The sequence below is a fragment of the Ischnura elegans genome, chromosome 3, assembly GCF_921293095.1.
Source record: "Ischnura elegans chromosome 3, ioIscEleg1.1, whole genome shotgun sequence".
Taxonomy (NCBI): Eukaryota; Metazoa; Arthropoda; class Insecta; order Odonata; family Coenagrionidae; genus Ischnura; species Ischnura elegans.
The window spans coordinates 4,370,942-4,392,354 of NC_060248.1; the positions used below are offsets into that span (position 1 = coordinate 4,370,942).

Sequence of the window (21,413 nt, forward strand, 5' to 3'; positions counted from 1 at the left end):
ATATCAGGATACCGTTTAAGAAAAAAAAAATAAATATCAATTTTTAGGTGCTGGAAAAATGCCATCTATAATAGTCTAATTTAATAATCTAATTTAATTCAAATAGGTTAATACCCTTAATAGTATTTTTGGGAGTTATTCAAAAAAGAAAATTGTTTAAACCGGAATGGAGGATATTCACTTTCTTATCTTTAACTTGTAATACTCACTAAATATTTGGATTGCATTTCTCAAATACTTCACAACACAATCGGTCAAATCCTCAGAGGGCATATAGATATACATACGGAAGAGATTGTCATCTTCTACGCGTGGGGCCGATCTTAAATAGAAAAAACCCTAGATCACGTGATGAATCTGCCTGGGTGGATATGATGACGTCGTTTGTTTTTATGTTATCTATTTCCATTTTTAAATATCCTTTTCATTGCATTTGATAGCCACAGAGAAGAAAAAAACTACAAGACTTCATAAAAATCTATTCCTAGGCATTTAATTAGGTGGCTGTCTCCATTTCCCATCGTAATACGGAATTTTTATCCGTTTCAAGGTCTCGTCTTTTGGTTACTAAGCACCCATCACGTCTTTTATATTTCCACTGAGACAGAGACTTTTCGAGGGCGTGAGTTATCGGTTGCGGGGAAACGGGTCGCAGTGGGGCCAACTCACCGACGAGGTCGTGTCCGTGGAAGTACCTGGGGTCCCGGCAGATGGCGTGCAGGGCGAGCGTGTAGTAAGACAACCGTCCCGGGCTGATGGGCTCCTCATGGTGCCTGCGAGGAGCACAAAAAACATCATTGTTCTCACATCCAGCGGACGGAAGAAACAGATCTGAACACACATGCAAATATTCAAATGAGGCACAAATACAAACATGTCCTACTAATTAGCATATGCAGAGGGATGCACACATCCTCCATAAGTAAATATTTTATTGTAATTCACATAATCAAAGAGATAAAAATTATCAGCACATGCTCGTTAAGCGCAACAGACTCGCAAATAGTGAGTAAATGAGTGAAATACAAATGAAACCCCTAAGAAATATGAAATATGGATAAAAATAACTTTATAAAGTTGAGATTGTATTTAATAAATTAATAATTCTTCGAGTATTTTTTGACCGATGAGGCTTGTCGACAATACTGTAAGCAAATAAATGACAGCAGTGCCACCTTTTTCCAGAAATATTTATCGCAAGTGAAGAGCAGGCAATTCTCAAGATGACTACTGTTCACACTCCTAGATCGATTTCTCAAATATTTGATTGCAAGACAGGAAGCAAAACTTAGGGGGGTGGGGGGTGAAGCAAGGGTGTGCTCTGTCTCCAATGATATTACAATGTGTTCATCGAAAAAAAAGCCATCAACGATGCACAAGAGGAAGACCCATGAGTGAAAAACCACGAGGGGGGGGGGGGAATAGGTAAGCATGCTTCGATTAAACGACATTGCACAGCAGAGGGGGCCTTTCCCTCTGTTTCACTTTGAATGGAACTCGGAGGTGACTCAATCCACTTCCTGGATCTGACAATTTCTTTTAAAGAAGGTAACCACGTTTTCGCAATTGAGTGGAAAAGTACCGTTGCAGATGTACTTATCTCGGCAGATTCAAACCATCCCTACTATCACAAGATCGCAGCTATTTATTCTACGTCTCACAGATGGCTTTCGATTCCTATGGCCCTATTTTTGAAAAACGACTCTTGTGAATCACCTTTTCCAAAAACCATAGTTCGCAAAATATATATCATCGCTCCCCTAACCACTCTGCTGTCTCTTCGAAAAATACCGCCTCAAAAATTGATGTAACAATTAAGGATCCTTTTCCCATGTCGCCTCTGATCTTACGAAAGACCAAAGGCGTTTTTTTCCTAATTTCTAAAAACAGCGAATATTAGCTCAAAAGATAGTACCTACTGAAAGATAAGAACTTTTAGATAAAGAAAGTACCTACTGAAAATTAAAGTGGCGTCCACGCTCCGACTCGTGACGGTGTGCCAATCAGGCTGTGAATAAAATACCCGTGTCGATGAATATAAAAGGAAAGCAAGTTTGAAAGACTTCAATTAACACTTCTTTAAACACCTCGGCCCTTCATGCGCTCTCGATAATATAAAATTTTTACATGCATTCGACCACAGTGGATGTTTTGGAAATTCTTGAAGTCACTAAATGCTCTATTGCACCTATCATTACGATTTTTAATCATAGGAATCAATCTAAATGCTCCCTCTACTGTTTTTTAATTTTTCTGCCTTTCCCCCCACCCTCATTGCCTTCCCTCCATTTTATGTCCTGCCCCCCCATATTCCCCTCCTCCCATTGTCGGGTCGACGCTGTACAGGATATCTCTTGCTGTTTGTCTCCATGACGACGCTAAGGCGGTTGAAACAAGACGACGGCATTAAAAAGTTCGTGGAACAGAACTTAGCGTTTGCTCTTGCTCTCATGCATACACACTGATTTCCACCTCGTAAATCCGAAATCAGTTGGTTTCATTTCACGACTGTCTCTTGGATGCAAAGTGGCCCGTAAGCTGATGAGTCCATCCATCAATCTTGATTTCTCAACTTATGCAAAATATAACATATCGATGGCTCTAACCACACGCATCTCAAAAATAGCGACTTTTCGCGAGAGTTAAAAAACGATTATTTTTTTACTTGTTCACTAAAATTAAAAACCAAAAGTTCATAAAACTGGAAAAGAAGCATTCATTTGCAAAAAAAGGGTGGTTTTTTGCTTGTATTTTATTTTTTTAATGTAATTACACTTTGTTTAAGATACCTGCCTCAAACCGACCGAATTTGAGATACGTGTTGTTAGAACTTCGCCATCGATATGCCTTAGTCTCCCGTTTATTCCATCATTGGATTTGTACGCTGCGGTCAAAACTGGGTGTCCCCTCGATGCGCAGAACTCGGGCGTTTGGATTGGAAAGTAGGTGTGGGGGAGACTTCGCTTACGACTGAATCAAGCACAGACCTCCAATGAAGTCAAGTACACACCAAAGCAAAAACGGCAATTTGAACCTACACCCCCGTGTGGCCGTGCTTCTTCAGAATGGGCTCGCCCGTGCCCGAAACCGGCGCCTGCGCAGTGGCCACCAAGTTTTCAACGGACTTTTTTTTTATTTATTCGTCAACCGTGCAAAATAAAATTTCATATTTTCAACTAGTTTAAGTAAATATTGGTGAAAAATATTTTGACCCCACCAAAATACTTTCTAATTCATTAAATCTATTAGGTAGATTGACTAGGGAACGAGCAAGAGATTATCTCTAGTTGAAACTGTTCTATCTGCATAAGGCGCCCTGAATCTAGGTGTTTCGACATACACATTCATCCTGATTGTTGCATAACACCTAGGATACAGCACAGCTTTCGATACTCGTCTATTTTTTTTCTGTCTAAATCCCAGATGAATTAATTTGGTAATAGCAATTACCTATAATAAGTAGTTTATAAGCTGTATTCAATAGCAAGGTAGTGGGTCGAATCTATGACATTGAAAGAGAGGGATAGACTCCGATTTTACGATTCCAGATGAACAAGCGAACAATATATACTTATTTTTCTTTTTTTTCGTCTGAAGACTTTCACAGCTTCTTTTATCTATGTTGCTGGTGGTTTTCGGGTATTGCTGTGTAGAAAACATTTTAACTCGACGTTTCACTCCTCCTACTGGGAGCGTTATCAAGAGAATGGAAGGAATTTATACTCGTCCCGAGCTTATATATGTTTTTTTCGCTACCCATTGTTGTGCCGGATTTGAATTTTAGCCGATAGCCGTTGGCCATTATATTGTGCTAGGAACCCTCTCCATATACGGCTGAGGTTATACCCATCCTCCCTATTAAAGTTATTAGGTCTTTTCGCAATCTCGATGGATTCACCTAAAAGACGCGGATGGTATTCTTCCGTCTTCGCTAATACCCGTGTAGCGTCAAACATTATTCTATGCCCAGGGCTGGAGGCAAAATGTTCAGCACCAGCTGATGCGTCCCACTGATGTAATTTTAACGCCCTTTCGTGCTCCTTAAGCCTTTGGGAGATTGAACGCTTGCTCTGTCCCACGTAGCTTCTGCCGCAGCAGCAGGGAACCTCATACACTCCCATAGATTGAAGGGGAGGATGGCTATCCTTTGGTGAAGGTAGGATATTCTGAATCTTCTTCACGGTGCAGAAGCGAGTCTTGATGTTGCCTTTATGGAGGATTCTGGCGATTCTATCGGTGACCCCGGAGATGTATGGAATTTTAGCGTATGTAAGTGGCTTCTTCCCCTTGTGGCCGTCATGTTGAGGAGGGTGTTTTTCTTTTTATTTAGAAGAAGGAGGTTGTCTCCCCTTCTTAGATGTACTGGTTAAAAGAAAAATGGATGGAAGCCTAGGCCATTCAGTGTACAGAAAGAAGACCCACACAGACAGGTATCTGAATTCAACATCGCATCACCACCCACAACAAAAGGCCTGCGTCATTAAAACGCTAACCCACCGAGCCAAAATCGTGTGTGATGCTGAGCATATCAGTGATGAAATGCAACACCTTATGTGGGCACTGAAAGGCAATGGTTATAGTGTCTCTTTCATTAAAAGAGCAATGCCCAGAAAGAATTTGGCCCAAGAGACAGTCTCAGTTCTTTCAAAAGGGTTGAACTTTGCAATTGCGCCTAAATACCTACCAGCGGAAGACATCATTGCAGGAGCAGAGGCTGCAATACGTCTACTTCCTCCAGACAAGGCTGACAGCATGAGACATGAAATTGTGCGAGTGCTTCGACGTTCAAAAATGCCTAAATTAAATTTACCAGCAGCTGAACTAAGTTACTTGAACGAATTAAAGTGTGATAACAACATCCTCGTACTTCCAGCTGACAAAGGCAATGCAACGGTCATCATGGATAAGGAAGAATATGGCAAGAAAGTTCTCTCCCTTTTGGATGACGATACTTACGAGAGACTAAATAAAGACCCAACAGCCAAAATCGAGCGCAAAGTGAGAGAATTGATCAAGAGGTCTTCAATTCCCGAGGAAAATCATTGGAAATTAATGCCCTCCGCATATAGAGCTCCACGCTTATATGGTCTACCAAAAATCCATAAGGAAGGTACACCTTTGAGACCTATTGTAAATACCATTGGTTCGCCGACCTATAAGTTAGCCCGTTATCTCTCAAGGGGCATCCAGGATTTCGTCGGTAGAACAGACTCCTTCATAAAAAATTCGGCGCATTTTATAGAGATCCTGAAAGACCTTCGAGTGACCGAAAGAGATATTTTAGTCAGCTTTGATGTCACGTCGCTGTTCACCAAAGTTCCTGTCCCCGATTCAGTGGAAATTTTAAGAACTCTTACAGGTGATGGACCACCAGAAGACTACCCAAACTTGGTAGAATTCTGCCTTAGAAACAATTACTTCCTTTACAACGGGCAAATATATGAACAAAGAAGTGGTGCGGCAATGGGTTCCCCACTTTCACCTGTGATTGCCAATTTATATATGGAGTTTTTCGAGAAGAAGGCACTTGAGACGAGCGAGAAGAAACCATCATGCTGGTTGAGATATTTGGATGATACCTTTGTGATCTGGCCACATGGAAAACAAAAACTTGAGGAATTCCACGTACATCTAAATACAGTACATCCAGACATAAAATTCACAAAAGAACTCGAAGAAGGAGGTTGTCTCCCCTTCTTAGATGTACTGGTTAAAAGAAAAATGGATGGAAGCCTAGGCCATTCAGTGTACAGAAAGAAGACCCACACAGACAGGTATCTGAATTCAACATCGCATCACCACCCACAACAAAAGGCCTGCGTCATTAAAACGCTAACCCACCGAGCCAAAATCGTGTGTGATGCTGAGCATATCAGTGATGAAATGCAACACCTTATGTGGGCACTGAAAGGCAATGGTTATAGTGTCTCTTTCATTAAAAGAGCAATGAAAGAAAAACACCCTCCTCAACATGACGGCCACAAGGGGAAGAAGCCACTTACATACGCTAAAATTCCATACATCTCCGGGGTCACCGATAGAATCGCCAGAATCCTCCATAAAGGCAACATCAAGACTCGCTTCTGCACCGTGAAGAAGATTCAGAATATCCTACCTTCACCAAAGGATAGCCATCCTCCCCTTCAATCTATGGGAGTGTATGAGGTTCCCTGCTGCTGCGGCAGAAGCTACGTGGGACAGAGCAAGCGTTCAATCTCCCAAAGGCTTAAGGAGCACGAAAGGGCGTTAAAATTACATCAGTGGGACGCATCAGCTGGTGCTGAACATTTTGCCTCCAGCCCTGGGCATAGAATAATGTTTGACGCTACACGGGTATTAGCGAAGACGGAAGAATACCATCCGCGTCTTTTAGGTGAATCCATCGAGATTGCGAAAAGACCTAATAACTTTAATAGGGAGGATGGGTATAACCTCAGCCGTATATGGAGAGGGTTCCTAGCACAATATAATGGCCAACGGCTATCGGCTAAAATTCAAATCCGGCACAACAATGGGTAGCGAAAAAAACATATATAAGCTCGGGACGAGTATAAATTCCTTCCATTCTCTTGATAACGCTCCCAGTAGGAGGAGTGAAACGTCGAGTTAAAATGTTTTCTACACAGCAATACCCGAAAACCACCACCAAAATAGATAAAAGAAGCTGTGAACATCTTCAGACGAAAAAAAAAATATATATACTTATAAACACGTTTGAGAAAGACTCACACGGCATCGTAAATAAATAAATAAAACTTCTTGCCATTAGGTGGGCAAACAAAAACATTTCGTTAGATATTAAAACATAAACAAAAAATGAAAAGATGGAGCTAACGGGAGATAATTTGTTTATATTTGTCGATGGTACACAGTCAATCTTTCTCAGGAGTGGAGATGAACAGGAATGACTGGGGAATAAACAAATAAGGAAAGAAGTAAAGGAGTGGGTAAAGATGGAGGGAGGAGTAGAAAATGTTGATTCGTTGTGTTCTTTCTAATGGGTGCGGTTGATTCCTGGTCCAGAAAACGCACGGAAAGCCCAAATGCACGCCTGCTCCAGATCCTTCAGCTCTAGGGGGGTGGTAGACGGGGGAGGGAGGCAAATATTCCCGCTTTCGGGCGGGGCATTTCTGGCACAGCGGTAAATATACAATCTTTTTCGTCGTGCAAGAAATGTCAGACACTGAGGGGAGAGGGAAGGCAAGGAATTGATCGGGAAGGGGTTCGGTAATGAGGATGCGACATGTTTTGCGTCTTACACGGTTGCAGGGTGAGGGCTGTGGTTTAATTCAGATCTTTTGCTTGGGCAGCGGTTTTGTTGTTTTTAAAATGCTGGCCAGATTTGGTGGTCTTTTAAAGACAAGTGAAGAGCATCGCGGGAAAAATCTAGAAGTGGTTGTGTTGTCCGAGAGGGCGGGGAAAAGGTCCTTTAGGGTCCTACGCAGTACGTCCACGCCCGGAAAAAAGATCGTGCAAAGGGAAAGAAACTGTGACGAATTATCCCCGCCTAGTTGTTTCGGGGCATACGGTTTTTTTCGGATCTTGTTTCGGAGGAGGGATTCCGGGTAACCCCTTCTCCGGAGAGCATGGTGTAAATTAGAAAGAAATCTATTTAGGGATTCTGGAGTATTGCATATTCTGTGACCGCGGATGCGCCGGACCTGCGCCAAAAACAAAAGAAAGCTATCACATGATAAAAAGGACGACAATTCACTTTTAAAATGACTGATATGAGACCAACCAATGTTCAAACTTCTAAAATAGAAAAGAAGGGATTTTTGGAAGACTTGTATTCGTATTTTTGTTCAAGAAAATCACGTAGGTCCAATTTATTTAGATTACGTGGGGCATTTCAGACGAATTGAATCCAATTATAGAATTTGATTGCCAATGCGTATTGCTTTGTTGTCGTAGGTAAAAAACTGTCGTCTTTAGATAATCCTTTCGGTTATTACGATTCACAAGCTCGCAAACTAGGAATTTATTACTTGTGTTGAGCGATGATGTCTCACGAATAATAAAGGGACTTGCTTTGAAGATTACAGTTATTTATATTTTTAATGACTGACGTAAGGATTCTTGGTCGTCTTCAGTACTGCTAACACATCTCAATGTTAAATAAAGTTCTTGTGATAAATATGAACTTTATGATTTCGTAAACTGTGTTAATAAACATCAATGTTTACAATATTGAAATCGGTTGCAGCAGCAGATACGAGTGAAGCGAATGTCTGTGTCTCTCGATGACCTTCCGAAGGAAAGTATGAGAAATTTTCCATAAAGAGAATTTTATTTGTTGTGAATTCTCTCAGAAACGGATCAAATTACTGGGAATGTATCAATTACAATTATATACTCTCACTCTTACAATTATATAATCTCACTTGTTTTCCGAAAATATCCTGCACCGTGTCACTATAGTAACTCGAGAGTGGGGAGTGGTTGGTACACGCGTCGCGACCATCGTGGTGTGAAGCAGGCAATAGCGCTCTACTCATTCACACTAGACGATCGCCGCTAGATGTCTCCGGGGGGGGGGGGGGGGGCGGGGGGGGGGGGGGGCAGTTCGTGAGGTCGTCGCGTGTGTTCGAGCGGAGGTGGGCGAGCGACTCACTTCCAGTGGAGGTGCACGAGGACGTCCACGTCGAGTTGCAGCGCCGCGAGGTGAGCGCGCGAGTCGTGCGGCGTGAGCCACGAGTCGTTGGTGAGCCGCAGGGCCAGCACGGCGAGGGGGGAGGCGTCGGCGCGGCCAGGGGCGCCCGCCGCCCACCCCCACCCCCAACCCTCCTCGGGCAGGCCGCGGCGCTGGGCGCGGGACAGCCAGTCGAGGGCGCGGCGCACGCCGGCAGACACGGCTGCGTCCGTGGGAGACTGCGGCGCCGGGGGAGCCGGCGGGGTGCGGATCTGCTCGGGTGAAGACAGTTGAACGCCGCCCTCCTTGGAGTGCGCAGGGCCCCACTCTGAAAAGCATTTGAGAGACAGTCATTGCAGGAGGATACAGTTCAAGCACTTGAGAGGATGATAAAATGGAAGACTCGAATTCAAGGTGGCAAAGACTGCCCGCAGAGGTTGAACTGGCGAGAAAAGTGGGATGACACTCAAAACGCCTAATTGCCAGCTCATTTTCCCACTGTGAAATTCAGATCGCTATGCTGTCTGCGTGCTTACTATAAACAAATGAATTGAAATGCGCGGCGGATGACATCGCACCAAGCGGCCGAATAAGGAATCTCCGCTCTGGCGGAAAACCCGACTTTGACGATCGTGATGCTCCGAATGTTACTGTGTATTAGGAATGGAAGGCCAAACGCACAACTGCCACTCAAACTAACCGAGCATAAGAAGATGCGAATCACCTTGCAATTGCGCCCACATTTCTAAAGGTATTTCGTCTTCCATAATTCAACGAAAATCTTCTAAATATTTATTTTTTCAGCATCAATGGCTTAACCTCCGTCACATTAAAGGAGTTTTAAAAGAATTTCGCGCAAAATTAAGGCGTCGCATATTGTTTGCGTTGACCACTAACAGAAAAATATGACGAGGAAAATGTCGCATTTTTCGTAAAAACCACTATTTTGAAAATATCACTTATTCAGGTGTTTTATCTATTTCCGCAAAACGCTTCAAATGATATAGTTTTTGACGAGCATAAAAATGTCAATCAACAACCGAGAGGTATTCATAGATAGGTCCATCTCCAGTCCATGCCCTAGTGGCATCAACACCCAAACCACGCCCTCCGAACACTCCTCCCAACGCTATCAAACGAATGTATCGGCCTAGTGGTGGACACAGACGCAGGCGACCCTCGACTCGACTCTCTCGGTGGACACGACCCAGTGCGGCATCGATCCCGGGGCATTCATGGCAGAGTGCCACTTGCATCCGATTCGAGGGGGAATGAATGGGGATGAGCATCTGAATGGAAACGGTTCAATCGCTGAAACAAATTTTTGCCCCAAACGATAAAAAGTCTATCGCCGATCACAGTAGTGGAGTGAGTCGAAAAATCACTTTCTTCGGGATAAAAGCCTTTCCTTTGCATGAAATTTTCACCGTGATAATCGGAGACTTCGTGCATTCTATCTAATCACTAAGCTAAACAATACTCAGGCGAGGTTATGCAATCTTTCTCGATCAACCAGGTTCTTGATTTAAAGTGCTTGATTTAAAATAAACACTCTCTTTTCCTAAGTGTGATCATCATTCACACGAATAAAAGTTCTTTACAGATACATAGTTAATTATTCAGATGATGACTGGCTTCATTCGTGCAACATTTTGAATTTATGAAGATATTACTTTGACTCGCCTTGGGATCCGGTGTGTGAAAGTCCTTCATAGTGAAATGATCTTGTTAATTGAACTATTTAATTTATTTCTAAACCTTTTACAGTTCCATTGATTTAATTTGGATAAAAATATGTCTCAAACACAGAAATAAAGAGCCAAGTTACCGAAATTCCGCTTATATTTTGTAAAATTTTAATATGTAATAAGAGCTGGGGCGATAGTAGTTCACATAATTCTACATTTAAAAAAAAATTCGGATCTATGATCCTGACATCAGCGTTAAACTTTAATTCACAAGGAAAATTTATTCCAGGAAAAAGTAATTTTTTGTTGAAGCGGTACTCAGACCAGAAGCTATTTCGATAGCCATTTGTAGAGCAGGTACACTTCCTTTAGAACTTCTGAAGGTCAATTTCATCAGTCGTGTGTCAGTCAATGTATTTCAGTTTCAAAATGCACCAAACTGCAGGGGCACCGACACTTGTAGACTAATAGTTTTTCATTCAATGTGCGATTTTTGACCTGGATGTTGACTTTAAAAAAGTGAACCTGCGAGAATTATGCTCTCTGGGACTGTATTGCGCAAAATTTTTGTTCTCCAGCATTTTAGAGGATTTTTTTCATGACATCAGATGTAAAAATTTCGACAAGAAAAATCCCAGGGATTGGATGAAGATTAATTATGGATATTTTAAATCCATGTTACCAAAAAAATCGGTAAATTACAGCTTGAAATGACTTTCAAAAGACTTTCCTCAACAGTGATTGGTTTCAGCGGTACGGAGGTTTTCAATCCCTGGTGGAGATCAGCGAGGCTCTTCTTCTGCTGCGGTGCTCGTGATTGTAATGCGTCATCGGAACAATTTCAGTCATTTATCACTCTGCAGGACGTCTAGAATTTTTTTTTCAACATACTGTTCGAGAAACAAAAGAGAATTCAATTATAAAACGTTTTCTCGCGTAAACGCTAAAATCATCGATCTTGTGGGTCATCTTAGAGTTCATAAAATTTTCATAAAACCTCGTTTAATCCTCTAATTTCACTCAGGGAGCAGTTCCAATCCATGTACCTCCCTCAGTTTTTTTTAAGCAATCGATAATTACTTTAATGCAGGCGACACACTTTTCGGTGAAATATTTCAGCTTCGCTTACCGGTGGTCGAGGACAGCAATCGGCTCGCGAACACATTCTCGTATTGAGTCATGAAATGAAAGGGCAGAATAGTCGACCCTCTCTCGGAATGAAGGAGAAATAAAGGCGGCGGCGTAAATATGCTGGAATGTGGAAATTGGAAATACCTCGCGCAGCGCTGCCACGCGGGGTTCCTGGGAACTACCCCTGGCGGACGAATTGCACCACTAGAGGGGAAATGGAATCCGCGATTAGGAATAGTATGCAGAAAAAGGTGAAAGTCGCTTCGATGCACGCGCGCACGTAGTCTGCTACTACACTCACTCAAAAACGATCCTAAACTAATATTAACAACAACGACAAATATGGTGGAAGAGGAAGAAACAGAAGAAATGACGGAGGCGTAAGAGATATGTTTCCATCGTTTCCTCCGCTTCGTGAGAAAGAAAGCAAACTCTTGAATTTCACTTTGAGATTTAGCCCTTATTAGTCATTTGTTGGAAAACAGCATTTCGTATCTACATGTTTTTACCTGCGAAGTTAAAACTACGTTGCCGATTGCATTATATATCCGTAATTCGATCGTGCGGTATTAAAATGTGAGGAGAATATTGAGTTTGAGTTCATTTCAGCACCACTTGCAGCTCCGCAAAGTCATCTCGCCGCAATTTGAGTTTTTCCAATTCGCGGTTCAGCATTTGCGGTGGGCAACTTCCCTTACGCAGCCTTCGCTTTCGATGCAGAGAAACCTGCCAACTGAATCGAACTCATAGCTCCTGTAAATGAAGAGAGAGGCATAGTATAAGAGCACGTGCGAGAGCCTTGGTGATGACCATCTTCCGGGTTTCAAACGCACATGCTGACACGTTGGCTTCACAGGCTACCCTCCCGAGTGTCTGTCGCTGATCGCTGTCTTCCCCCTACGCGATTCCATTCTCGCTTCGGACCTAATCATGGCATTTTCACGTGGCTGATTAGGGACAAAGGTTAAAATGCGTATTCGTGTGGCCGGAGGGTTGCTAATCCGGAACCCTTTTCTCTACTCGCTCACCCTCGCTGACCCCTATCCCCTCGACCCTCCGGGTGGGGGACCTCCCTCCCCAAAAGTGACCGCTCTGACTGCAGTTTGAAAACCAATCAATCAATCCAATCATCAAAAATAATTTTTTTGCATCGCACTCCTGCCACACGTGGAATCAAGTACGTTGTGCAAAAGTCCACAGATAAAAAAATCATTTGCCTTGACCAGGATTTTTTCTCTGTGGATTATTCGCACGATTTGTGGATTGCGGGTGACTCTGAGTACTGCAAGGGTCTGTTCCAAGTACTGCACCATTCATTTATGGCAGCGAGATCCTTTTCTTATAGTCTTTGGCAATGGCTTTGGCAAACTTCCATGTATACAACCAAATAATCCACGAAGAGGTGGATTTTGCTCGTGACCGCGGTAGTAATGTCATCAATGTCAATTAAAAGGAAGAAAACAGGATCTATAACACTTCTTTGGGGTACACCTGAGGTAACTTGAGTAACTTAAAACCCGAGGTAAATCCATCCAAATCAACCTTCTGTGCGCGATCGTTTAGCAAACCTTTGATCCAACCTATTTCATGTGTAGCTATATAGTATGCTTCCAACTTTTGAATCTGCTTTAATTGCGGAACCTTATCGAATGCCTTTCTGAAGTCTAAAAATATGGTTTCAACTTGAACATGTCTGCCACCCGCGGGTAAGATAACGTGCACGAAGAAAGTACGTTGAGTTCCACAGGACCTCGTTTTTATAAATCCGTGCTGGTTTTTTGCTAACAGATTTTGACTATCTGGATGACCCTTTATCGAACTGAATATAATATAGAGCGCGGAAAAAAAGTCTTTCGACTTTTTGTAAAAGTGGGACTTTTGTGGTTTTAAATACAAATCTTCACCAGTCTCATCAAATAATACAGTTTTTAATGACTTTCTTAGAGACTTTTTGGGACTTTTTTGCTGTGCCGGGATTCGCCTTCGATTAAAATAGACTTTTCTGGGACTTTATATTGATAATACCTGCCTGAGTTAATATTTGGCTCTTGCGACCACACTTGTTCAACTTTGTGTCGGACGAATCTGGTTTTTTATGCGGTGCATACTACACGGAGCAGATATTTACCGTAAAATGTAAGCTACTAACAATTGCTACTGCGGAATTTTATTAATAGCTCCGGAAACTCCAATGAATTCTTTCGATTACTCCACCGTTCATGAAGTAAACCCATACATTACTTCAACTTGAAGGTGGTTTGGATATGTGAGGGTAGCGCTCACCACGTACTGATCCAATTGCATGTTAAATTCGCATATTGTTTCTTTCCTTGGGCCAACTCACCCTTTTTTTTGCTAGGGGTGTCCAAAGACTTCACAAAGGGGCATTATTAACCAACTTATTTGAACCCGGGTGGTCTGCTGACAAGGGGACAGCGCTACACTGTATGCACTGGCACTCTGCTTTTTTTCAGGAGATTAGTGGAAAAATGATACAAATATATGAAAGGTTATCAAGAATTTCCGACGAAGTGAATATCTCACGTTGAGTGTAGATGGTTACGAAATGAGCCTACATTGTAGAGAGGCAAACAATGCGCTCTTGGCACTCGGTCGAAGAGGAAAAATGAAAGCTCAACAAGGACTGGTGAATGTATACACATAGTATGAACACAATTCTATATATTCTAAATATATCACTGCAGAACTAATATTTAATATTTTCGTAGGTATTTTTGAAAGCACCATCGCGCGTGGAAATATACAAAACATTTTGCTGTGATCTGGCATTGCCTCCGGATCAAGTCCTCACGAGATTTGGAACATGGCTGGAAGCTTGCGTGTTCAATTCACAACACTTCGAGAAAATTAAGAATTTAAGTAATTATTTGTAGTTATGATTGTGGCTGATGAATCAATTTCATTATATGAAATAGAAATCCTGCAATTTTTCTCAGTTAAAAATAACTACAACTGCACGTTCTAAATTAAAGAGGAGAACTGTATTTTAATTTTTTACTTCAGGTTACACAGAATACTGACTCTGAAGACGATGCAGAATGTATAGAAAATGCTCGAGAACTCTCAGAAGATAGCACACTCCCACTGGAAATGATATGTATTTCAGCATCCTTTGGGTTTTTGGTATAGAGCGTTCCACATTTAGGTGACAGTACGGGCCTTATGGATAACAGTGTTGCCAAGCTTCCGCTCCGACAGGCATCCTAAAAGCGTATGCAACCACAGATAATAGAGCGCCAAAATGGTTTAGTTCAAAAAGGAGTTAGGGATCGCACGAAAGACGGCGTAAATTAAGGAATTTTTTTTTGCGTAAATTACAATACCTTTGCTGCAATATAAAAGGAAAAGTCTTTTGTTATTTTATGTATGTACTTATCCAATGCACAAGCTGAATAATGAATAATCTGTAATGTAAAAAATAATAATAAATGGAAGGATAATAAAAATTATCGCCACTCCTGAATGAGACAAAATTTCTATTCCTTCCATATTATGCAATATTTTTTGGCTCAGGCTAGTATTACATGAAAGGCGATGTTGTATAAGACATCATCAATCTTTAATTTTTCAAAATTTTCCCGTACTTGGTTTATTGTAAATTAAAGATCTCTTTTCAAGCTGACATCTTCAAAGCTAATATCCTTAATGTTCTCTTTCCTCCACCTTGTAGTAGGCAAGGATTCCAATTTCCTTGAGTAATAAGAGGCATTATCTACCACTATAATTGATCCTTCGGGTAAGTTTGCAAGAAGCGAGTGCTCAAACCATCTCCCGTAACACTCGCCACCCACTTCTTCATGCACATCCATTGAGTTCTTTTTGTACAGAAACACATTCGATGCTCCTTTTATGAACCCATTTTCCATTCCTGCGTGTATAATTGCAAATCTTCCTCCTCGGGAAGTGGGGGCCAAGCCCAGTATTTAGTCCAGCAAGGAAAGCTTGACGCGGATTATCTAATTGTTTGTTTCGCAAACTAATGTTCACTATTTGTCCAACATTAATCCAACTTTAGCCTGTGAATACATTCGTCCTGTGTTCGCGACGATATTTTTTTAGCTGCCTTAAATAATAAATTGTGCCACTAACAAATAATATCATTTCTTTCGATAAGGATGATTCTTTTCCCTCTGCGTTCGTACACGAAGCCTATGTCCAAAAGAAGACGATATAGTGTTGTCCTTTTGTAATCTGGGAGAATACTATCCATATTTACCGAGTTAAAGATGGATTTTAAAGTCGGAGGAATATTTTTCACGAAGGATTCATATACTTTCCTTCTAATTCCCGATCTCACAAAATAGTCGAAAATCACTGCTCTCGAATTTTTGTAAGGCTGTCTAATTTCTTTAGTTTTTGAATGAGTTACCAATGGACCACGGGGGCTTTTCTTTCTCACTCTGTAAATAGTGGACTCCTAGCACCCAGTAGCCTTCGAAGCTTCTCGGCAGGCCTCACTAATGCTGAGAGATTTCCTTAAGTACGAGAAGACTTTGAGCACCCAAAGGTCTTTCGCGGCTTATAAGCTTCTCACCTTTTCTCCTCTTCTTTGTATCGGACATATTGATTGGGCGTGTTACAGTAGAGATAATGGTAAAACACACTTCAAAATTCTCAAATTCAGCAAACCACACAACACATGTTCACCCCAAAAAAATGCAATGACAAACTGAACGCCTTCGTAAATTCTTCCCACGGCCCCTTCGGCCAGGGTCGATTCTGGTGCAGGTTTTATGGCACCCTATGAAAGGAACTCAGAAAAATCCAAGCCCCCTTTTGTAAAAGGCGTGCACTGGATGGGGTAGTGTTTCGCATAGATTATGAGATATTCTCTTTCTTGGTTTCCGCGATGGGACCGAAACACCCAAGGCGATAGAGTCTTATTTCCAAGCCGCTTGCTTACTTTCGTGTATCAATGTATTCAGATAAAAACACTGCTGTTACGACGTATGAGTATTCTCTGTTTAGGATATCAAACGAATAGATAAATACATTTCATGGTATGCATGGACAAAAAACTCCTTTTCCGCCCGAGAATTTTCCCTCTGCGCGCAAGAAAAAGCAAGAAGCCCGGCCCAGCGGCGCCGTAATATTTTTTCTTAAGATCAAAACCTTGTAACTTGCTTCAGAATTGATGTAAGTTAATGCTTTTTTCACCAAAAATAACTTTGTAGTTTTCTTTACATTTGATACGCAGCATATAGGGACCTACGACGTAAGAAACGTAAGTTAGTAAGCGACTACTTTTTACCTTGCAAAAATCAAAACTTTTCTTGTCCTAAAGGGTGTTACGTCGGCATAACAACATTTTATCTCAATATTTGTACAATTGGTGAAGACCTTCAAAGAGAGAAGAGTGTGAAGAATTTTGTGCAGAAGATTCAATTCAATACAGACAACGGTCAGGCAGAAATTGCGAGAAGAAGATAAAGTAAAAAAATACACGTTTCTGACGGAAATTTATGGAAATGTTTTTTATAGCTTTTGTTATAATTTTTATCGAAAAACTATTAGAACCAATGAATGCAGCATCTCTTTCTACATTAGAATGCAATTTTTAATCAGTGCATAACGCAACATTAATTTTCGTGCTGTTATTGACAACACCGCGCTCCTGGCCTTATGGAGATTAACATGGGAAACGATTCTTCATAAGAGCCCATTCTGTCAACTAAATGTGGAACGCTCAAATCAAATATATTAAATCTTCCATCTTGAGGCTCAGTGATTCGGTGTCGACAATAATGGATGTGAAGAAGAAACTTGAATGTGTAAAGGGTGAACAAGCCGTAAGTGTTTATGGCAAATTGTGAAATCTTTTGGATAAAAACGAAGGCTTCAAGTTAATGACTGATAACGCTCAGATTCTAAACGGAGAGGTCAAGGGGCAGACATCTAATGTTTTACAAAAACTCACCTTAAGTGAAGTGGCTACGCTGCGATATGCTCCTATTACAACATGTGAAGTTGAGTTATCGTTTTCGACGTATAAACTTATTTTGACCGAACGACGCACAACATTTGCCATGGAAAACATAGCAAAATACCTTATCTGTCACTACTTCATTAAATAATGTTTTGGCAATACAACTCAAAGTGAATGAAAATACGTTTTTTTCATTTATTTTATATGATGCAATTAATAAATAAAATCTGTTATCCATAACCTGTAATTTTACTTTAGTTTCCCTATTTCAAAATAAAGATTGATATTGATCAGCTAAAAAAATTACAGGGGTCAACTATATTCTTAAAAAATTGCTGATCGTCAAAGAAAGTGTTATTCAGAATTAAAAAAAAATATTTTGTAAATTATGGTGATCTCCTGTCTTAAAAGTCCATAAAATAATACGTAAACCCACGAATCCGTATCTCTACCCTCTTTTCTCCATCAATTCAGTTAAATTTAGCCACTTTCTCATGGTAATAACTCAGACTTTTAAAGAGACTTTTTTCAAAAATATTGACGACTTTTTAGGCGACTTTTTTTTGAAAAATTGGAGACTTTTTTTCCGCGCTCTATCCAGTATCTTGCAAGAAATGGAAGTGAGATAGGCTTACCTGTAATACTTGATTATACGAGATTGTTATTACTGCATAAGGTACTATAGAATAGATGTAATACGAGATACCTGCTATTAGCTTTAAATATAGGCGTGACGTTCACTATTTTCCAATCTTTAGGGACTGTTCTATTAGGGATTTTTCAAACACTTTCTTCAAGTAAGGCACTATCTCTGAAGCGGATTCCGTACATACTCTAGCTGAGATCAGTGTCTGACGATTTCTTTGGATTAATGGAGCTGAGTTGTTCTTCTTAACCACTGTCTGAAATACAGAGAGGCGGCATTTTTTCTTAGTTGAGTCAAGGTAGAGGCGTTGATATGCTCGTGTTGAAATTAATGAAGGCGCTTTGGAAAAAGTTATTCAAGACATAAGCTTTATCTTGATTGTTAGTCACTCAATCCCTAGCTCGTTTACAAGTGAAGACTATTTCTCTTACCTTTCTTACGAAAAATCTAAATCATCATCTAAGTCATCTAAATATTCGACCAATATTTTTGTTTTGAATACATTCAATGCCCCCAAAAGAGTTTTTATGTCTCTTTTTTCGATTTTTATAATTGTCCCGCATTTCTTTTATGTTCTCACAAGTAAGACCCACATTATCCTTTTTCATTTTAGCGCGGGTTGCTCTTTAACACTTTTTGTATGATGTAAGCACACTTGTTCCATGTGTCGTGAAATGTGTTGTGAAATGACGCCTTTATAATCAGTGAATTAGTTTAACAAAAACTGCTTTTACCATTGAAAAATTTGCCTTATAGAATAAATAGATCCTTTTTCTCGACGTAGGTAATCTATAGGATACTATGTAGAACCATGAGCTATGAACTATGTGCCTTTTGGTCACTAATACCAGCCTCAGTTCTGATTACGCACTCTGGAATATTCGCCGCCAAGAGATCAAGTATGTTGTTACCCCTGGTAGGTGCATCTACTTGCTAAGTGAAGGAATAGTCAATGGGTCATCAATGAGTCGTCAATATAGCGAGTGACGCCATTAATTCTACTAATCAAGCCACTGTTGCCATCCCTTTTAGTCCGAGGCAAGAATGACATTTTGAGAGCCTACGAACTTAGGCAATTTGCGTAACGTTATCTGGATTAAATACGGAGAAGGAGAACGAACAGTGATAACAGAAGTCTAAAATGCCCTTTGACAAAAGCCATTTGCCCCGCGAAAGCCAATGCTTCACCAACTGCGTCCATACATACGGGGAATGAAACAGTTAAGAGCCAAGAAAATGCTGAGAAAAACATGGTTAGATCAGAAGTTAGTGGAGGAGCTGACAAAACGAGACAGCATTCATAACGTTCATAACATATTCAAAAGAACCTAGAAATAGCGAAGGATACAGCGCTTCAATGAGAGAAAATGGGTATCTAAATGAATGACAACTCGTGGGAAAAAAGATAAACTGTAAGCAATCATAATATTCCTTACTCCCTTGGTGTTGAGAGTGGACCAAAAGACAAGGATTTACAACCCCTGCATTCAAACTCAATTACTTAAATTACTTTAAAGAGGTGAAATATCAAAGTTATTGTAAAATACTGGAAACGATTTATAAAAAATACGCTCCGTAATATTTCAGATTAATCTTTCAAGTCCTCCATGAAGAAAAAAACATTAAAATTAAGTGTCAGAAAAAACAAATCTCACACTAACTTAGAATCACATAAATCACGGTGGACTTATTCCACGATTCAACATGAAGATCGGCATTGTAAAAAAGAGGAAACTAGGCCACTTTAGAAGTCAAAATAAAAAAGTACAAACTAGAGCCGCAACAATATTTCACTAAGATTTGAAATCCTGCAAAAGTGTAATGCAATAATATCGATTGTGTGATAATCTCCAAATCTCACGAATGGATATGTACAAGCGAGAAGATAAAAATGGCAAGAAAGCAAACTCCCTCATTGGACATTTGGGAATTTAATTAATGATGGCTTTCAGCGCCACCACTTTAAGTGAACTGCTGGAACAAACGCCACGTTCGGTGAGGATGGAAAACACACCCTCACTCGAGGTGACCTTCATTTGAGATGAGAGCGACAGACAATCATATCAGATCGCAATCCATTTGAAGGAATGCAGTGAATGGAAGGCGCATAGTGACGACGAAAGCACAATCTTCAAGGAAGACAACGGCTGAAGGCGGCCAAGGCGCAATGCGAAGTTGCCCAATGCTCACCATAACCAGACAAATGACGTTTGAATTGAACGAAAATAGCAGATACGTAACTGTTGTCAAGTGCAGTGAAGTGCTTGTGTGAAAAAGTAATCATGCAAATTACACTTTCATGGTGAGTATCAGAATTGGAATACTTTTTCAATTTACAGATTTATAACAGCATTTTTTCTTTTTTTCACCATAATTTAAGACAATTATGCTCTTTAGAGCCACTATTAAAACAAAATAACAATCATGCTAGACCGCCCATCCCCTTGAGTTTAAAATAAAAACCCGCCGCTATAGTTCCGCTCTCTTTTCACGAGTTTTAAATTCATTCGTCGAGCAGGGAAATTCACTTTTTGATAATTCAATAAGGAGATAGAGAGAGAAGGAATTATAAGAATAGAAATCCCTTCTTTCGAGCGAAAATGAAAAAAATCAAAGCGCGCATTGATCGCGCAATCATGTTTCGGTCTCGTTGTGCTTAGCTGGAGGTGAGCCTACTCGGGCATTTCCATCGGAATCTGCTGCCCACAGAGCGTTCGATGGAATGAGACTGACCACCAATGCACAATGCACTTGGACGGTCGAGAGTGAATTCACTCACCAGGGTTCTGCGCCACGGTGGCGGTGCACATGTAGGCCAGCGACAGCAGGAGCGCTGGCAGGGTGCGGGGTGCGGCCATCTTGGCAGGCGCCGCCGTTGATGCCGCTGTCGCCCGCTGGGAGGCTCTGCAGTCGCTTGCTCGTCCTCCCTCTCGGCGAACACTTGCTGCAAAACGATCACAACTATTAAAAACTGGAAAAGAGAAACACCGAATACAACACTCTACTGAGTACAAGCATTGCTCATATAACACAATCTATCATCGAAATACCTATGAAATAAATATTATATATTCTCCATAGCTCTGGATATGTTTATACTTCAAATGAAAACTCATGATCCAAATTACGTAAACGAGGATTATTTTATGCTAAACACATCACATCGAGAAATACTTCTGTGTTTCTATCGTTAAAAACAGATTCTCCAGTTTGTATTCGTTCAGTATTACCTGACTTTCAGCAATCATTGGATTTTATGTGTTAGCTGCATTTGGAAGATAATAAACTCTTGGCATTGAGTACCTGATATAAGTGTCGAAATGAAGTGATTTGGTAGAGAGCGTGGGTAGTGCATCGTCTTTCAGACCA

The 21,413-nt window shown here is 40.8% G+C and overlaps 1 protein-coding gene across 1 annotated transcript in view; it reads right to left on the reverse strand.

Annotated features, from left to right (window-relative positions):
- Window positions 1–20,985, reverse strand: part of LOC124155341 (uncharacterized protein CG3556) — a 46,262-nt gene extending 25,277 nt beyond the window's left edge. Inside the window, exons 1-3 of the mRNA XM_046529079.1 lie at window positions 20,824–20,985; window positions 8,615–8,960; window positions 670–773 (exon numbers count right to left, since the gene is read on the reverse strand). Coding sequence (XP_046385035.1) covers window positions 670–773; window positions 8,615–8,960; window positions 20,824–20,902 — 529 coding nt within the window. The 5' untranslated portion in view covers window positions 20,903–20,985. The remainder of the gene's footprint in view (window positions 1–669; window positions 774–8,614; window positions 8,961–20,823) is intronic.
- Between the last annotated feature and the right edge of the window lie 428 nt (window positions 20,986–21,413).